At 34.4% G+C, this 21,506-nt stretch overlaps 1 protein-coding gene across 1 annotated transcript in view; it reads right to left on the bottom strand.

The window, feature by feature from the left end:
* Nucleotides 1-5,696: 5,696 nt before the first annotated feature.
* LOC129253147 (uncharacterized) overlaps nt 5,697-21,506 on the bottom strand; it is a 32,562-nt gene continuing 16,752 nt past the window's right edge. Inside the window, exons 2-6 of the mRNA XM_054891412.1 lie at nt 20,952-21,198; nt 16,650-16,724; nt 6,815-7,226; nt 6,328-6,464; nt 5,697-6,064 (exon numbers count right to left, since the gene is read on the bottom strand). Coding sequence (XP_054747387.1) covers nt 5,745-6,064; nt 6,328-6,464; nt 6,815-7,226; nt 16,650-16,724; nt 20,952-21,159 — 1,152 coding nt within the window. The 5' untranslated portion in view covers nt 21,160-21,198 and the 3' untranslated portion in view covers nt 5,697-5,744. The remainder of the gene's footprint in view (nt 6,065-6,327; nt 6,465-6,814; nt 7,227-16,649; nt 16,725-20,951; nt 21,199-21,506) is intronic.

Genomic DNA, 21,506 nt, shown 5'->3' with positions numbered 1-21,506 from the left:
TGTTGAGTATAATTTACTTTCATCAGATGCAATCGCAAAAAACTTTATTTGCGAAATTAGTCGAGCAGGAAGCAACTTTATAAAGCAGCTGAATTTGTATTTGGCGGAGAACTGTAAAGAAATATTTGCTTAGTTGCCTTCAGAAATGTACCAGTGTATCAGTGCCATTCTGCTATAAATCAGCTATGCAATGAATAAGAATTCCATTGTCACATACTTTTAGGCAGTCTGTCTATTTTCGTTATTCGCCCATGCCATTGCCGCCTAAGCGCTACAAATTTGAAAATGACAACGCTTACAATCATTGCGTCCAAACGTCAGTGTTCATGAAAGTTAATGCCTTCTATGTTGACCAAAGAAATATGCCTTCAGTTACGGCGCTATATACATAAATACATAAGTGTCCACATAAATCTGCACATATGTATGTAGGTATATTGCTTTCAATGCTGTTTGACTTAACCCAGCCAGCATTTGGCAGATGATAGGCAAAGCATCCCTCAAGGGGATTACTGACTGTCGAACTAAACATATGCACTCATATATTAATTATAAGCTCATTTGCTATATACATATTGATAAGTGTATGCATACGTAAATATATATATATATATACATGAAATTAATGTTGCTAAGTTTTGAAATTATTAATTATAATGCATGCCTCAAGGGCCTGAATCGTTTGTGCCATGTCAAGAGGCTTAGCATGTTAACTGATGAGCTATTGACACACTAGTACCGATTACGCGCAAAACAATTATTTATTCGATGAGCTGTGCAGCATGGCATTCTTACTTGCTGAAGCCATACATTATTCAAGCCAAACATTATTTAGATTGTCTTTACATAGTTTTAGTCAACAAAAAGTAGATAATCATGGCCCGGTAGTGCTCACGCTACCACTAATGTAAAATCCACACCAAAGCACTACTCACCATGGCTGCATTGATATCTTGACAATTACATGCAGGATTTTCTATCCTCAGTAGGAGCAACTTAATTTTTAAACATAGCCGCCGAAATGAAAATGCGCTTCGTCGAAAAGGTCTAAAACCTGAACTGAGATCTCGGAGCGGTTGATAATTTGGAATCGATTATTGCAACTATTAGTCCTTCCCAGGGTTGTAATTAATATTTCTGACCTTGGGCACTTCTAGTGTTGTCAGGCACCTTCCGACGTTTCCATTGAAAAGTTTGACATATTTTATTATAAAAGCACTCCGAACATTTTGATAAGTGAGCCATATTAATGTTGTTTACAGTGACTTTAAAAAATTATGTCCACAAAAAATGGAATTAAATCGTGCAAAGTATGTATGTATATAAGTATGTATGTAAGTAGCTCGCTTGAAGCGAAATTTCTATGGTTCTAATATTATCTTAGAAAATAAAAATAATTTCAACCAAAATTATGATATATGTATGACCGAAATTCATATTTTTTACTACGTGCTAATTCATAGCCGTAAATTATTAAATCACGTATCACATTGATCCAAATATAATTTCTTTCGAAATAAATCTTCCGCTATTTCATAATTAAAAGAGAAAGGGAAATGAAAAAATTCACGAAATTTTTCAAATAAAATGAAATATTTTTATTTTTGTTCATTTCGTGTTTCTGTCAGTAGCCGTCTTAATCAGTTAACTGCATTCGACGCGTATGAACGGCAAGCCAAAGCTCTAAAAAAATGAAAACTTAAGTACATAAATTTATTTATTTCATTTATATGCATTTATTTTTTATGTGCATAAATTTGTTTGTGAAATAAGCTCCATGCATAAATTCATTTTTAATTGATTAAATTCGTTTTTATTGCGGTGCTACCAGATATACAGCTATGTTCGCAATGAGAGTAGACCGACATACATATGAATTGACAAGTTTGGATTATTTATTAATTTTTATTTTATTTTATTTTTTTTCATAAAAACAAAGCTTATAGTACAACAAAAACTATAGAACCTAAAGCTTAAAAAAAAATTTTAAAAACTCATATATTTTCATAAAACTTTCGAACTTTTTAATCAGAATTTTTAGTCAAATTATGCAGTTTTCTAGTCCATTGCATTTTGATGCAATAAAGTGAAACTTAACAGTAGGTTTAACATCGTGTAGATTTCTGACAGTTTCCTCTTATCGGTCGTCCTGTGCATTTTCTCCATATAATATCGATGTGGGAGGAATTTTGCATGAAAATATTTTATTCGTCAGCACCAAACACAAATTTTCACTTAAAAGCTAACAACAATTTTAATTAAACGAGGTCTCAGAGAAAACGGAACTACAGATGCAGGAGTGTAAGTGTTGATTAACGTTAGAGTAAACAGAAGTGCGTAAGTGTGTATGTGGGTGTAAATAAATATTAGCCTTAACAAAGGTAAGTATCTATGTAAAGCAGGAATTGATAATATTAACAAAATAAAGAAGAAGTGGAATAGCACAAGATTAACAGAGGTTTATTTTTTTTTTTGCTTTGGTGTTTTTGCTAATGAAGAGGTTTAAAATGCCTAATGCATCATCAAAGCAGCCGTCGCTGCAATGGTATGCCCGGGGAATAAATTACTTCAGAGTAGCGTTCCACCTCCTTCATTACAAAGATCTATGATTATATATACATATATATGCGTCCAGCTCCCGCTTTTTTATACGGACAGTTCTCTCCGCGAAATTAACAGAGGTGAGTATGTAAGAAAGATAAGTATTAACATTAGGAAATCTATCTATTTAAAGAATAAGTCTTCCACTGAGTGAGTGTATAGAATGTTAGTGGAGTTTATAATAATTATGGTATATGAGTGTTAACACAACGTAGAAGAAGAAAATACAGACGAAAAAAAAAAATTAGCAAAACTCGACGCAAATTTTGAGGTACTTTAAGCTACATTATCCCAAAATTCTCACTTTACTGAAATTTATTTAAAAAAAATTCAAGTTTTTATTGAAATTTGATTAAATGCTTTCAATTTTGTACAAACTTTGAATGTTTATGTATATAAAATTTATTTTTATAAAAATATAAAAATATAAAAACGTTAAAATCTAAAACTTGGCAAAATTATGTCCAGTACCACCCATAAACAATTTTTGCAACACCCACAAAAAAAAAATGGGGAGCGTAACTTGTGTTGTGAGCCATAGAAGTTATTAGTGACACTTTGGTTAAGTTAGCGAGCACTGCTTACCACGTCAGGTCATGTTGACGTAGGGGACCGATTTCCAAATAGGTACCTAATATATAGTACATACATAAATTACATACTAAAGAGGGATTGCAGGGATTAGTTTACCCTACAGTAAAAAAGAGGTTGTCTGTAAAATCGGTTTACTGACGATAGTTGACCGTGACAACGTCATAAGAAAATACTGATGGAATGGTTGCATTTTACAAAGAAAATTTTAATTTCATTTGTTTGATAGATATTTTGTATGGATATAGATAAGGAGGTAAATGGAATCGCAATGGAATTGATCAAGTTACATTTATTTGTACACATAAATATATATTAATTATGTAAATTTTTTTTACAATGTACATAGCGGTTCTGCAAAATGAGTCGTCCTTCGAAACAATTTAGAAAAACTTTTCATAAAATTCTTTGTTCAGAAAATCATTTCAAATTTACAATACAAAATGCTTGAATAAAATTTATTGTTTCAATTTCTACTCGACTGTTAAAATTTAATTTTTGATTTTATTATTTTATAATAATTCATTTTGTATTGACATTATTTTTTTCAGTAAGTAAACTGAATAAAAGTTGTTGTTCAATTAGTTACTTAATTATTTTTGCAAATTTAATTGTAATTTGTTGTAAAAAGAGTTGTGTACATTAAACTCAGTTATGCTCTCTGTTTCTTTTAATAAAACTTTGCTCACTTCCTAACCTGTTGCCGATTCGCGTTCAACTACTGAATACTATAAAATTTTAAATGTGCCAGTCAATGAATGGAATGATGCATTAAAAGCGATAGTTGGCATGTTTGTTGTTAATTTGTTTACACATTTTTAAGTGAGTTAAAGCGCACACGCATTTGGCTCTTGGAACAAAGTTCGTTATACACATACGTACATATGTGCATGTGTATGTGTATATGTAGTTCCCCATTGGCTTTGAATTAGTCTTGTATTATTGTATATCAGCTGTCCGGGCATCTAAGGCATGCGATTTATCAATAAGCAACGAGAACAATAAGTTGGGATAGAGTCAGCGAATTTAATCGATCACAAGGCAACGCGTATAAAGACCCTCTGAACAGGGGATCCAATATTTTACCATAGACTGCAGGAAACGATCTCAAAAAAAAAAAACTGCGTATTCCAACCGGATCCGAACTGAATACGAGCACAACACTTTGAGAGGATAAAGAATGGGACCATCTTAGTGCCTTAGATGCGAGTACTCGTCGTCGCTTGAGTAACTTTTAAAAGTAAGTTTCCGTAGTTGGCTGGTTAATTCACCAGCTAAAATTAACGACTTATTTTGATAGTTCCATTACAATTTGTATTCCATTCGTACTTCTCAATTCCGATAGAACTACCTGAAGTGTATGTAAGAATTGTACCAGATTCGCATGACCCCCTCTTTTACTTCTGATAAGAAAGGCAATACTTGCAATTTTTTTGTCAACTCGAAAAATCAAAAAAAGTTCATAAACAAATAGTTGAAGGAATTAAAAAAAATATATGTTTTGTTTTTGTTTTTTAAACAAATAAATGTATCTGTTTTGTTTTTGAATATATACAATATAATAAAAAAAGTTACTTTCATTTTTGCATACTCGTCATTTAACAAGATAAAATTAATAACACAATCGGACTTTTTCACACCAGACCATTGTGCCAAAAAAGTATAAATGTGCAACTTAACCCTCCGTTGGACACAGTTTTTAAAACCTTCGGTTGAGCACCCGGGTCTGGTGTTTTTTCGCCCTGTTCGAAGTTATATCCATAAATCGATAGAAAATTAAAGTGTAGGAAGCTCACGTCGTTAGCTATGATATAAATATGTTAAATTCATGTCCAAAATCACAAAAATCTGGCCAGACAACAACGAGGGATTAACTCTTTGTGTTACATGCACCATTTCTGTGAATGCCCAATATCGTTTTAAATCTCTTTAAACAGTAAAGTAAGAAAATATTTAGAATGATCTTAAACTCAGGAATGAAAAATTGTGTATTCCGTATTGGATAATTTTCATATAAAAACCCAACTATCCATTGAGGACCACACAGGACAATGTTCGTAATTACGTTTCATTTTATTATTTAAAATTAGTTGTGCAACTCTCGATTTGAAATTGAAATGAAACAATTGAAATTACGATCTGTAAAAGGTTAAGAATTGACATTCCAGTCGCAGCTCAAAATAGAGAAGTCCCGAAGTCACTGCTACCCTGTTGAATGTGGCTTGCTTTAGGGTAATTGCTAGTATGTGTCGTAAATTATTAATAAACTTTTGCATTGTCGAACACCTTTCCGATCCCGAGTCAAACATCGAAATCTATGCGAAATAAATTCCGATAATATTTCAGAACCTTTTGGATACGTAACAATTCGATGTTGCCTGAAGGCTGAAAAGCGATTTTCTCTATAAATGATATAGAAATGTTTAAGAATTTGAAAAAGACTTAAGCGATTTAACTTTAAGATTAAAATATGAATTTGTAACGCAAAAAAAAAACGATATATGTATGCATGTGCCACATTTATTGTGAATATATAAAAAGTCGTACAAATATTAAGCAGGCCATTGGCTATCGGCTTCTTTTATTACATAATTGAATTTCTTAATTGTCAATTCGACGTCCACGTCGCTAATCTGATGATACAACACAATTCGTGAAAATTTCCAATCGCGTGCACTCACTTTCACCACAATACCCTGCTCTTTGTTTGTGCCACACACGCCGGCAGCCAATTCGTCGGGCGTCACTTTAAGACAACGTTCCGCAAAGTCATTGGCAGTAAATTTCGGATTCGATAAGCAGATGAGCAAAATATTTGAATGAACTCTGTCTAAATCGACTGAGACATTGGGACTGTGGGCGTTGTGTATTGCTGATAATAAAAAAAGTGGGAAAAAAGAATGAGGTAACGAAAATGAATTGATTAGTTTTCATTTTATAAGAATCAATTATTTAGTGTCAATTGAAATATAGCTGAAAAATGGCAAGCGTCTAGACTTAAGTTAATACCGCCTACTGTGCGCCCAAATCAAGGGCATTTATCAAGGAAAGCATCGTCATTTTCCACTTCACTTCTTGCCTAACTGTCATCAATACTCAAGTATATTGCTAAATGTGGTGTGCAAGCCATATTACCTTCCGCAATGCGCCGAGTCCTTTCGTGATCTTTTCCCAGCAGCGGCACTATCTTATCCAATGCTACGATGCCGGCAGCGGCTAGAACGCCTGCCTGGCGCATGCCCCCACCCAAAGCCTTGCGCAGACGTCGTGCTCTAAAACGTAATTTAAAAGAAGAAAAGAAAAATTAATAATGGCAATCAAACGGATACAAAAAAAAAACAAATTAAGAAGATTAGAACAATTTGGAAGCAAAAGGTGCGAAAAGACAGTGCTGAATCTTACTGTGGTGTTAATGAAAGAACAAAATGGCAAACTAGCAAAATAAAATTGTGACATAGTCCACTTCTCTCATCCTTTTCCATTTTAACGCAATCAAATAATCACTTGGCTGGCAATAGTAATTGCCTCGCAAACACTCAAAGCAAACCTTCTAATGCTTCAAAATACTTCCCTCGCATACCTCTTATTTCATTATTGCTTTCCTCTTACACGCTCTACTCACTCTCTAATAAAGGCTTTTGGTCCCACAAGTATTGAGCCCACCGGCGCCGATAGTCCTTTGCTCAAACAAAAACTAACCGAATCGAAATCGCGCGCTATTCGCGCCACAGGCACTTGTAACGCTTCTGCGGCATTAAAGATTCGCGCCCCATCCATGTGCAAAGCAATTCGATTGCCGTACGGCTGTAGTCGTTTGTCGCCATTCAACATTGCAGCCAGCTTATCGAGCCACTCCAGCGGTATCACCTTGCCACCACATATATTATGTGTATTCTCGACTATTACCAGCGAAGTAATTGGCTCGTGGTCATCCTCCAGGCGTACTTTGCGACGCAACTCTTCGAGGCAAAAGGTGCCATCCTCGTTATTGTGGAGTGGCGATAAATGCACGCCGGCGATGTGAGCAGAGCCACCTTAAGGAGGAAGAGTTAAAGAATTAGACTGATGTACTTATACATACATATATGTGTTTGGGTGTGTGTAGGTAAAATTATTAGTGCTCCTGCAAGCAAAGTGATAGGTTAAGCATGAATAATGGCGTGCAGAAATTAAATTCAGAATGTGCCGCAATAAATATGGTTTTTTTTGGTAATTAGAAAATTATAACGTTTGGAATGCAATAGCTAAAATAGGAAGTTTTTTTCAGGAGGTATTTTGTGAAAAGATAGATTTTGTGGAAAATGTACCATGGCGGGTTAAAGTCGCATGAAATAGTTCTCAAAGGATGTGGGCGGCTGAGAGCTTCTTTTCGTGGAAATACTTGCCGGTATTTTGTATACATATACCATATAGGTATATATATACATATATATACTAATATACGTATCTAGCATACGTAGTACATGTATGTATATATGTATGTACATATATAATGTTGCCGATAAAGCAAACTGCGTAGAGTCCTTAAATCCCCTAAAACACAACCCTGCGTGATCATTAAATTTATTTTCTTCCTTTAAATTTTCGTGTTCTTTCGTTGCTTCTTTGGCACAGTAATTTTACCTATTGAACTAAATGGTAGAAAAATTTATAAAATCTTAAAAAAGAACAAGGGTAAATATATGTAAAAAAACTTAAACTCAATTTAAATGTAGTAACTAAAAGTGTAAATTGAATTTGTAAATATTTCTAAGATTTTTAAAGCTCGCTCAAACTTTCATCTTAATAGACTAAGAGCTGGCGGCCGCGGAGGTACTACGATAACACCTCCGGCTAGAATTTTGAGAAGTGGTTGGGAGAACCATGAAGCAGTGCCATTTGCAAGGATTTTGCTCAAAACCCCTGCAAAAAAGACGTCAGACAACTTAAAGTTGCAAAAAAAAGTTGCTAAAAAAATGTTCGTACCTCCGGCTGAAAATTTGTAGGCTTACTGTTTGAAGGTCACAAATGCTGTATATAAATCGTCAGACATCTAGATCGCTGCAAAAGTAGTGTCAGACGACCCCAAATTTGTAAATTTTTTTCGAAAATTTTTTTTTTTTACCTCCGTCTGACGTTCTCACATATTATAGTGGGCACTATTTTAAGTGTATATTTAAATCGTCAGACGGAAATACCGCTGCTAAGTCATCCTACAATATCCGTGAAGTTCCGGTCTGCCTGAATTTTTTTTTTTTATTTAATTTAATTTATTTTTGTTACCTCCGTCTGACATTTTTACATATTTTTGCAAAAAGCATTTCAAGTACACATTTAAATTGTCAGACGAAAATACCGTTGCAAAATACCTCTGCGATATCGCGAACTTCCAGTCCAGATTGCTGAATACAGTTTCATCATTTATTTAACTTATTGAAATACTTTGTTGAGTTACTATACGCAATAAAAGAATATCAATTGAAGGGAAAATTTTACGCATGTGTCGTACATATAAAAAGTAAAAGATTCTTCGTCTGAATAAAATAAAAATGCTGATTTCAGTGTATTGTAGAGAATTATTATTGAATAGTTTGTGCGCTTAGTAAGTTTGTTTAAGAAAAAAAAAATATTATGACTAGGTACATGACACAAAAAAAAAATAATTTCATCCCAATCTTATTTGAAGAAAAGTAATTTTTTTTCTATTTTATTTGTAAAAAAAAATAATTTCATTTCAATCTTATTTTGAAAAATGTAATTTCATTTTAATTATATTTAAAAAGAATTTTTATATAGTAATTTTTTTTCAGTTCTCGTCATTATCACTGTGAATGTTGCTGGTATCGGAGTCGTTGCATTCATCATCGAACTCGTCGTCTTCGATGATTATATCCTGTTCTTCATCCTCATCGGATGCGTATTGTCTTTCTGCCTCTGCAACATGATCGAAAAAATTAAATAATTAGATTATCATTAGAATTCATGTGATATCGATGATAATGACTAATAATATTAACATACCTAAATTTGTTGGCTGTTGCTGTGTGTCATCGAGAATAATATCATCAATTGCTGACGGCAACTGATCACCTTTAAACCATGTAAAATCATATTTTCCATCCTCGTTAATAAACCATCCATGTTCCTCGGGATGTTTAGTTGATGGAATATTTTGGTCCGCATTTAACCATAATTGCGCAATGTAACTTGTCCGTAGCAAGTGTTGATTTAATTCATCGGCACACAGTGGAAAATTCGACGCGTCAGTGGTGCTAATTTTTTTCTTGAATAACTCGGATTGGTCATGGTGTTTGTAGTTGGCTTCGAACATTACCAGACGAGCCTCATTCACTTTCTGCACTCCTTTTATATTGTGTATGGTGCAGACGAACTCCTCTATTATTTGGTATGTTGCAGGATCAACATTATTCTCTCCCAGATCTGCGAAATTGATTGCTATTGTAACTTTTATCATTTAGAATTTGTAGCAGCCTTACATCGTTTGAGGTATGTGCTCTAGGTATAATAACATTTTCAATTGTCTCTCGGCCATAGGTACGTAATGTTACGCAACGACCCTTAACTGTCTTCCTTATTTTTTCACAATAAATGCAGCCTGGGTGGATTTTCTCTACACTTTCGTTATTACTCTCTTCTACAGGTTGTTTTTCAACGTTATCAGTAATTTCGATATTATCATTCGTTACCTCTTGTTGCGTGGATGTTGATGCATTGGCTTGTTCTTCCCCACCACTGGTTTCCACTGCAACAGAATCCGTTGAAGTTGATGTGGATGATGTGGACGGTATGTCTGTGAGTGTACGAGATCCCATCAGTTCCATATATTTAGTAATATATTTTTTTGGTACAGCCGTGAAATTCTTATAGCATTGAAAGTGGCAGCTATGTTTTTCATTTATTTCCGCAGGCAAAAAAACCTCACTATACTTCAATTTCAATTTTTCCCGAACTTGACGCACTTCTAGACACTTCTGCAGTTTATTCGAATTTAGTAACGGTATTGAATCACTTTCGTCACTAAGTTGACAAATCACACACTTTTTATTAGACGCCATTTTCACACAAACGTTCTCTTTTCCCGACATTTCTACACTAAGCGTGCCCAAACCTATTTTCCTGTTTTTTTCCGGCATTCTATATCAAGTATATACGTGCTACATATTCGTTTAAACGCATTGCATTTTTTTCGTTTACTTTAGAACTGTTTTAAGATTACAATAATAACAACAACAAATATTCTTCCAAACTATTCGTTTAGGTCACAGTAAACCATCGTTGCATTTGTTTATTATCTATTGCTTTTTGTTGTAAAATAACGGGTGTCTATTTAAAATTGTGCTTAGAAATGCTATATATTCGTATAAACGCATAGTTTGTTAAAGAGTGCAGTAGTGAAATTAAAAGTGATTAACTTGTGAATATTGTTTGTAACTGAATATTTTGGTAAATTCTTACAATTTTTTTACACATTCATTCAAATTTCTTAGCTAAATTAAATTTTTTAACCTAATTTCTTCAGATTTTCTAAAGTGCCTAAGGCAAAATACTTAAGGGGGTATTCTGGTCTAGAGCCCTACTTTTTGGGTATTTTTCAAACTAGGATAAAAGAAAAATTAAAAACATTTTTACTATCCATTTTTTTATATAATATTTATTGATGTTTAAGGTATATAAAAAAAATTAAAAAAAAAAAAAGTCAAAAATTCATCCAGTGACAGGTCGGTGAAGTAGGGGTTGCTAGTCAAACAGTGCTCCCTGGTTGACATGATTCCAACCCTTGTAGTGATCTAAATCGAACAAACAAAGAAAATTCTTAATTAGTAACGATGTCGCTACATCTTGAGCCTCGGCCGAAAAAAAAAAATAAAAATTCACAAAATGGCGCCTACTTGAAAAAAAAAATTTTTTTTTACCCCTGTTTTTTGACCTTTACGAATTTTTTAAAAATACTTCAAATTAAAATTTTTCAAAATCCAAGGCTCCAGTGATAAAGAGATGTATGAAAAAGATTCTCACCAAATTTCAAAGGGATCGGTCAAATAGAACTTCAGATATCGTGTCAACCACCTCAGCAAAAGGAGTTTTGAGAAACACGCGTTTAAAGTTACGGCCGTCCCCTCAAACCAGTTTAGCTGCCACGTCACTAAAATAGTTGTAGCTTCGAAAATAATTCGAATTTTGAAAAATCCTTTTAAGAGCATATTTTTGAAAGTCTAGGCTTTGAAAATATGCAAAAAAAAAAAATTGATTTTTTCAATTTTCTAGACCAGAATACCCCCTTAAATGATGAGGAACACCCAGGAAGACCCAATTTATTTTTTATTTGCAATTCAAAAAATTTTTCGTAGCCTCATGCTTTATTTTGTTTTTGTCACGCTGTGACAATTTTGTGTTGCCTCTTGTTGCTTTCTTTATTCCATAAATGTCTGCTTTCTTTAAGAAAGCACGCACAACTCCTTCCGATCTTCCAATTTTTTGTCCAATTTCACGATTGGAATAGCCCTCCTCATGGTAAACACTCATCATTTAAGTATATTGCCTTAGGCATTTTAGAAATTTAGGTTAAAAAATTTAATTTAGCTAAGAAATTTGAATGAATGTGTAAAAAAATTGTAAGAATTTACCAAAATATTCAGTTACAAACAATATTCACAAGTTAATCACTTTTAATTTCACTACTGCACTCTTTAACAAACTATGCGTTTATACGAATATATAGCATTTCTAAGCACAATTTTAAATAGACACCCGTTATTTTACAACAAAAAGCAATAGATAATAAACAAATGCAACGATGGTTTACTGTGACCTAAACGAATAGTTTGGAAGAATATTTGTTGTTGTTATTATTGTAATCTTAACACTTTGCTGACAGGTAATTTTACGCAGAAACTATGCCATGTCACCGCCTATTTTTTTGTAATTGAATATGAAAGTAAAACATTCTTTCACTATCGGATTCTATAGCATTTCTTTTTTGTCGTTTTGGTGGTATAATGTCAGATTCATCACTTTCGGAATCACTACAATTTATTTCGAAATCACTCGGACAATCAGATAAACTACCGCGTATAATTCATTAAAAAGTTCTTCGCCGATACGTTCCGTCATGGTTGAAATTCTTGAAATTTTACTCAAATTGTGATAGAAATCGAAATACTAAGAAAAGTAATTTTTTTGTTATAGAGCGGACACGACTAAACCCGATACGCCAAGTGTTTGCAATATTCTATATCGCCCTGGGTGTCAAAAAGTGAAATAGATAATGCAAGTGCAATGACGAGTTAACTCGTCACCGGTCAACAACGTTTGGGCATGAAAAGACGAGTTAACTCGTCACCGGTCACCAAAGTGTTAAAACAGTTCTAAAGTAAACGAAAAAAATGCAATGCGTTTAAACGAATATGTAGCACTGTATGTAGCTTGAGATAAGTATTTTGCAACGGTATTTTCGTCTGACAATTTAAATGTGTACTTGAAATGCTTTTTGCAATAGTATGTAAAAATGTCAGACGGAGGTAAAAAAAAAAAATTTCGAAAAAAATTTACAAATTTGGGGTCGTCTGACACTACTTTTGCAGCGATCTAGATGTCTGACGATTTATATACAGCATTTGTGACCTTCAAACAGTAAGCCTACAAATTTTCAGCCGGAGGTACGAACATTTTTTTAGCAACTTTTTTTTGCAACTTTAAGTTGTCTGACGTCTTTTTTGCAGGGGTTTTGAGCAAAATCCTTGCAAATGGCACTGCTTCATGGTTCTCCCAACCACTTCTCAAAATTCTAGCCGGAGGTGTTATCGTAGTACCTCCGCGGCCGCCAGCTCTCCGTCTATAACGTTCTCGGTATAACAGCGCACTTAAGCAATATTAAATAAAATCCTAAATCTAAGTATCACAGTGAGATACATGCCTGCACATGCATACATACGCTAGCTTCACTTGACAAAAGGGCATTAGCAAAAAACTATCGGAATAAAAATAAACAGCCTCTATATTACATGCATGTATTTTGCATGTACGGAGAGCTTAAATTATTTAAATAACAAATAAACGACGATAAGAAATAAGGAAAGAGCGTATAAACTTATGTACATATATATTCAATAACTGAGAAGATCGGTCAGCGGCTGAGAGTAGATCGGAGAGGACCGATCAGTGAGTACAGTGCGCGTATGCGGTTATGCATATATGTATGTACATATGCACATATCAGATATCTGTGCGTGGGAGTCCGCGGTGAGTTTACTCGAAAACCCACTTTCGTTTGTGAATAGCTAAGAGAATCGAGGAATAGGTAAATTCATATGGGATGGATATAAGGATGATAGATACCAGGCTTGCTCGCTATGTTGAAAAAAAATTTTTTTTGAGGGGAACTTTGGATTCTACGTCATTCGTTTTATGCTTTACTAGGCTAAACCTAAATTTTGCCGAAACACAAAACGAATGACGTCGGCATTTCTGTCAAATTCGCTTAGAGCCGAATAACAGTCTGCTAGGAGTACACTTCTGAAAATCGCTTCACCATGGAATGTATATATGAATATTCGTGTATGTGTGCTATGCTTTAAGCGCAGGCCTAGCCGAGTTCACTGGCCCAAAGGTCAATTAAGCGCAAGCTCATATACATAATTAAAAACGGGAGAACAGGGAAATTATTATTATTATTATTATCCACTACTGATCCACTACTTTACATTGGAATGGAGCACTAGTGTAAACACCTTCGGCTCGGGGGAAATTATTAATGAATAATACTATTATTAAAATTTGAGAGTTAAAATTTAGAAAGTAATACTATTTATGTTCTTTGGACTGGGTAAGTATGTGCTTGTAGTTGCTATTTTTTTCTATTACCCACCACACAACATTTTGATGCTGGTGATTATAAAATATTTATACCATTATTTTGATTTAGTACTATAAGTTTTGTTGTTGCTACTTGGTTCCGTTTAGAACCGATGATAGGACTAGGAGCGCAGTCGAATACAGTCTTCTTGTTGGTGATTCCATTAATGTTGTGCGAAATTGCTCAAAGTGAGAAGTCGGTCTAGTCATATTTATCTGTTATCTAGCCATGTTTATCTGTCCGTCCGTCAATATAACGGTAATTTTCAAAACAAAGAAAGGTTATACACATATCTCTTATAAATGAAAATTACTCAAATTTGACAAAAATGATAAAGCCAAGAAAACAATACGACGCAAGTAGAACTTTGAAGAATGGGTAGTGCTACGCCTACTTTTGCGTATCGATAGCGACTTAGTAAAATGCACCAAAACTTTGTATGTACATGTATTGCTCCCTACCTCTTTTCGATCCGAAATAGATAAATATTATTGAAATCGGTTAAAAATCACCCCCACTTTTTATTTGTTAACACAGAATTTCCGTCTATGAGCTTGTTTGGCCATCATAGGATATGTATACTCCATAATTTCCTTATTTACAAATGGCTTAATCGAGAACTTTTTCTGATTTGGAAAATTAGAACTTGAGAACATATCTAAAAAATTGTAAGGCATTGTGAGCTTGCTTCCAAATATTTATTACATACCTGATGCAATCTTTACCTTCTACGCTTTCCACTGCTGGTGCAATAATTTCCAGAAGCCAATGGGGTTATGATGTGCTATACTACACGACACGAAATAAGAAACGAGATTGAGGGGCCGACGGTATAACACTAATAACTTCTGCTTTCATCGCGGACAATTTTTTTCTGATCAGCTGCTATATATTGTATAAGCGCCATATATTGAGCTTTCTGAAGCCTGTTTCTAACCGTAGTGATTTGGCAAATCTTCTTCTCAAATTTTTATGCTGATCTCCGAGTGGGAAAAGTTCTTTGCAGCGGCAGTTCCCTCAGAGTAATGTCATTGTCCACCGAGGAGCAACAAATACAGTATCATCAGGGTTCCAGGGTCCATAGCTTAACTGAACTCCTCGCCACTGTGAACACCGTGTTTTTTTTTATAAAGAGATATAAGTAAGATAAGGTAAACTAAACACGTAATTCCTTGGGTATTGGGTAGAATGAACAACATTAAGAATTGAATGAAAATCAAGTTAAAACGGCATCACAAACTGTTAGAGTCTTTGAAAAAGCAATCGAGTGGGCGAAGAAAACTCGAGTTTTCTTGATTATATAATTGCCCTTCGAAATTTTAGAGATCAAACTGTAAAGCAGTAGGAAAAGATATAAACCAGCAGTATATTTGTACACTGCTTAGGAAAAAAAGCTTTTAATTATAAAAATGTGTGAATTGCATATGATTTAGAATTTCAAATGCAAAGTTTTTATTTAATTAATCAATTTATTTAAAGGGTCTTTAATTCCTGATTTGAGTTCTATGAGCAATCTTGGTTCAATCTAGGTCTAGCACGAATTAGTTCGCTCTACACGGATTCTACTGTATTGGAAAAAACTTTTGCTATCACTTATTTTGTATGCAAAGGTACCGAACCCAAAGGTATGTTAGACACCCACGCTCAAGTCATTTGGTTATGAAAGCCGCTTTCAATACACAAATGAAAGTTTCCCAAAACTGTAGCTAACTTTTTCTATTTACCATTCTTATGGGTATCAGTTGCTTTAAATATTTTTTCACCATTTGCAGCGTACCTGTGCTGACGGTGCTTCATTGCATTTATGAACACCACCCACTTTCAAATCAGTCGAGACTATGGTGAATCGAGAAAAGCCAAAGTGTACCGAGCTGCAGTACATCAAAAAAGTTTTGTTATTGCCTTAATTTTTTGCCAAACCGCGCTACATGGACTTGTCAGCTAAATAAATATGAATGAATGTATATTTGTTTCGACCAGGCTATAATGTTCATAGTACGTGTGTGTTTATCTGTTTTATGTCGGATGAGTAAATTTTTTTCCACTTTCCTTTCAATTTTTTACCATTTACTATTACTTTCTGCTTTATTCATTTTTTCTGCTGCAAATTGCATTATTGTGCGCATTTTAATGACTGCAACAAAACTGGAAATGTTCCTAGTCAAAAGTTCAACGTCGTGCCCGTACAGGTAGTTATGTAGATATGTAAATCATAAATTTATCTGTAAGTGTATGGGTGTATATGCGCATTGTTCTGTGCGGATGCTACCGGATATGGCCAACATAGCATGGCACTTATACGCGCATATCCGGAGTAATGTTTGGCACGCTGATACCCAGCAATACTGGCGTATGCACATACATTCACATACACACTCTAATACATGGAACATTATGCGGGTCTTCGACTGCTCTTCCATCGTTTACCCGCCTTCACTAACAACCCATCCCTTATTCATATCCACTGGAATGAATACCAGGGGACGCGCTCGATTTCTGAATTTTCACATTTTTTAGCATTTCTCCAGCTTCTCTCATTTTTGTTTTTTGTTATTTGAACATTTTTAATTTCATTTTGACTCTTTTTTTTGGAAATGAAACTCACCTTGCTCATAGAGGTATACATGAGATAAATCACCCACAATTGCTTCCGTGCCACGCCGATGACAGTGCACCATACCTGAAAAGTGTAAAAGTGGCAAGATAAGAATATGATATATGTATATAAAATTTTCGAAGGGAACATAAATTTGTTGATTTTTCGCCAAAACTTAGAGGTAAGCATGCACTAGGAGGATACATTTAAAAATTCATATATACATACATATCCTTACAATACCTTATGCATATACATATACAAAAGTGTTCAACTCTATGCACTTAGTGGCAAATGGTAAGCACACAAGCTCAGCATGAAGGTGTGGAAACCATGAAAGTGAATTACATTCCTTGGTACTAGCAGCAGTAGCAGCCAGCAATTCCAACAAAACCATTGCATTTATAAAGGAATTTCACTTTAGAGTAAGGTGTTAAAATTCCAAGCTTGAAAATATTTATAGGTACATATATGGTGTGTGGTCTTAAGTGCTTATGGAATTAGAGCGCAATGGCAACTTTAAGAAATAACTTTGATTACTCACTTGACGACGACAATATTTTGTTAGACCACAGTGTGCAATATAGTCATATTTTATGGCCAACAGTTCAATTTTTTATTTATTTATTTATTTACCCTAGTACTCGTATATTAAATAAGTTAACGTATGAATTAAATCAATTGTTAACCATGATTTTTACAAATTCAATAAAGAATTTCTACTACTACTACTAGTTCAAATTTTGCCTTGCCTCATCTAATAAGTAAAATATTTCCATACTTTTAATTTAAAAAAAATGCTCTCCATAAAAAAAATTACACTTTATTCGAGCCTGCTGAGTATCTTGGACCTCGCAAGAAGTTACTTAGTTTGTAAGTTAGCTAAGTTACTTACTGTTACCAGTTAAGTTAATAATAGATCACAATGAACTGCATTCCCAAGAGTACCAGCTAGATTTTAGATGCAGGAAAATGCTAGCGCTAATACTTATGATTAAACTGTTTACAAAGTTTGAATGGATACTCACGCTCCAGCTCTGAAAGTATACGATGCGGTATCAGCTGGTAATAGCAGAATAAGAGAGATGCTGCTCTGCGTTGGAAAGATCTGGTGGAAAAGGACTTGGCTCCACTTAGTGTGTCCTACTGACACCGGTTAGCACCAGAAGTAAATGACTAGTCGAGCTTTGTTAAACTCGGTCTAAATCTCGTAAGCGTTTATTGTACCACAAAAAAATATTCGATACCAGTAGAAGTTAGCCCTAATACACATTCCCTCCCAAATATCAAGATAATTTAAACCTTTTTTTAAACCTTGTATTGTACAATAAAAAACGTACTTAATAAACTATTTCAATCCGTGCGCCAACATTTTAATTCTTATTCCAGCATTTTCTATTTATCGGATCCGCTTTTCACCATACAGAAAACGATACTCTCCTCCCTCAATAACTGATTGGCAATGGTATAACTCTAGCTTTTTATTCAGCTGATGAGTTTTTTCTTTAACAGAACAATTTTTTCATTTCGACCTTTAACAAACGCCTTCTTTTCTTGGCCTGCGACCAAAATAAAAATGATCCGTACGTCATATGGACTGCGCCCCTCGTATAGGTTTGGTGGGAGAAGAGTAACTATTGGGTTTCGTAATAGAATATACTATTAAAATAAGTTTTCTTGATTTATGAAAACATGTTTGAGCAGACATTATAAAAACCGTTAAAATATTGTACGAATGGCATTTCAACTACAGGGAATTTGTTTTTTAAAGTTATTTTCATCTTTACTGAGGTATTTGAAAACATGATGGTTAGATTAAGTTGGTTAGGCAAGATTATGATGGTAGTCGGTCTGTACGACCAGCTCACTTAGAACACAGGTCTGTTGCGATACCACTGTGACATAGAAACCTCATTTATTTTTCTTCGTAGAACCATTCTGTGGCTCTTATAAAGCGGAAGATTGGTCAGATAGTTCCGTAACAGAATTGAAAAAAACCGCCAGACAGTTTCGGAACAGAATTGAAAAAAAATATTTACTTAGAAAACCTGCTCTGATTTTAGCTAAGCTTGAACAATTGCAAAGGAAATGCCCAACTCTTTCTTCCTCATCTCTAAAACTTCTACAATATTCATGGAAGAAAACTCCTAGTCTCAAGAAATGCCGACCAAATAGCCCATGATCGATTATACAAGCCACGACCTTCAGGATATTCTCTTGGAATTCGAGGTAATTCCTTTACACTTTTCTTATTTATTTGTGGTAGTAGCAGGTAGTAACCTGTTACGCATTTGCCTTCATCTCTCCATGCTATATTGGCCTCTTGGATAATATTGTTCTTAATTATTAATTTGCTCGTGACCATAGGTATTCCAATGGTATTTGTATCACTGAGCAGTTGAAGACTAGTACCTTTCCTGGCTGACTTACATAATAAGAATGGGTAACATGTTGTCGAATTTTAAGACCACTATTATGATATCTTCCTTTCCTTTGTTGGGTGTTTGGTCGAGCTATTCTTCCTCCTTGTAGGTGTGCGTCTTCCTGTTGTTCCACAAATTGGCTTATCTACACTTTTATGTCGCCTCTTAACGGAAGATAGTATTTTATGAGAAAAAACACATTTCTATCATTTGTTGTTTCATGGGTTCAAAACCCGTGCTATGCCGAATTAGAGCCACGTATCGACTCATTCGGTTATAGAAATTCCATTACAGCTCTTTTAAATGCTGGTGATAATGTAAAACGCGACAATGTGGCTATGTAAAAAGGGCTGAATCCAATACAGAGTTTACAATATTTGTAAGTGACATGTGTCGAGCTCCTCCTCCTATTTAAGGTGTGCGTCTTGATGTTGTTCCACAAATGGACGGATCTACAGTATTGTGCCGTATCCAAATGGTAGATGAATTTTTATGAGGAGCTTTTTCATGCCATAAATTCTCTGAGTTTTTTGTCATCCCCTGTCCAGGAGCAAACGCTATTATAAACTTTTTCTATTACTTTTCTTTGTACCCGCGGTTTCAATCCATGCACTTTCATGGACTAAAACTATTACAGAAAAAACGTTTTCTATTATTTTAATTTTAATGCAAGTACATTAATGCTAAAAGTGCTATTTCAAGACACACGGGGAAAAACAGTCATAAAAGACCCAGGATCTGACACTGGGATGCTGAACTTGCTAGAAATCTCTGGCTGGTCCACAGACTTGGTGGATAGGTTATGACTTGTACGCCCACAATCCAGATTGCTTTTACCAAACTTTCTTAAGCAGCTCAGCAAAGATGTACTCTATTTTTTGTTTTTTTTTTTTTTTTGGTTCTCCATGCGTGACGTGAACAGATTGTGAATCATCTTCATCTTCATCGTCTAATCATTTTAATTAATTATAAGTTTGAGTTTAAGTTTGTAAAAGTTTTATAAAATATAAATTTTAAAATAATTTGCTCTATTCTTAAACTCTACATATTTCCTGCGAAACAAGGCAAAGTGAGAAAAACCCCGTGTGAGGGTTATACCCATATCTATACTGAAGGACTAATCCTATAGTAATGTTAGTCGCATTATTCAGTGGTCTAATCTCGTATCCACACATTGCTTAAAGCAGTTAAAGGAAATTTACTTTATATTGATTCAGCTTTGATTACGTACACTGAAAACAATTTACCTTTCCATTTTGAAAAATGTCAAGTAAGCTCGCAAACCTGATTTAGAATGTTGTACAGTTCACCTTGTTATTTCAGGAAACTAGGATTGGTAGAAATAAGCGTCTGGCGTTTTTGCGAGCTGGCTAATGAAACGCAAGAGCATTTCCTCTGCGAAATTATATGATACTTCTCGTAAGATGATCGTTCATGCACCTAGGTGGTGTGACTCTAATTGATTGGTGATATTGAACAAAAAGTCTGAGGAAGTGCCATTAAAAACCTGCCGTCATTAGAGATATTAGTGCATTATGGCCTTATAAAAACAAATAAACCATTTTCACCATAAATCTGAATGATTTTCTAAGTGGGTGTGAAAATCCAATCCATGCTTTCCTCTATTTATTAGATCCAATATATGGTGGCGCAAAATTTATCATCCAATTTTATTTTCGAATAACTTTCTTACTAATTAGAAAAAAATGGTTTTGCGTGATGAACATCTTTATTTTGACCTTTATGCGCTCCATTGTTTGTCTGTTTCTTTACTGCAGCTGTATAAGTGTCAAATATGATTGACGTACGGCGGAATGTGCAAAGTTATATATCTAATTTTGCGCCACCTGGTATACTTATAATTAAAAGTGTTTGAATAGGTACTTACATGCCAGCAAATTGCCCATGGTGCCGCTGGGTACAAAAAGAGCCGCCTCTTTCCCAAATAACTTGGCCGCTTTTTCTTGCAGCGCATTTATTGTCGGATCCTCACCGTAAACATCATCACCCACGACTGCATCGAACATAGCTTGACGCATTTCCGGAGATGGTAAGCTCACGGTGTCTGAACGTACATCGACTACGTATTCCGACATATTTATTTAGAACAAAGTTATTATTCCCTTAGTTTCTTACTGCAACGGAAATTAATATAACAAATGGAAATTTTATAGCAAAATTTATTCAAATTTGTATTATTGTAAACGAATAAATTTAATTATTCATTCAGTGTATATATTTGCATAATGATTATGGCCTGTATACGACCCGCTTTATTATGCCAAAACATACACATATAAATTTGCTTGTAATAGATAAACATGCATGCTTGCACATTCATTCCACGAGACTCAATTATGAAAGTCAATCGCCTTTCGCTCACTCAATTATTTACGTATTTATATTCCTTACATACAGTGCCCTCTAATTTTAATTATCAGTC

Source organism: Anastrepha obliqua, chromosome 1, assembly GCF_027943255.1.
Source record: "Anastrepha obliqua isolate idAnaObli1 chromosome 1, idAnaObli1_1.0, whole genome shotgun sequence".
In the NCBI taxonomy this organism is placed as follows: Eukaryota; Metazoa; Arthropoda; class Insecta; order Diptera; family Tephritidae; genus Anastrepha; species Anastrepha obliqua.
The sequence above is the reverse complement of the archived record's forward strand: the minus strand, read 5'-3'. Positions and strand labels throughout refer to the sequence as shown.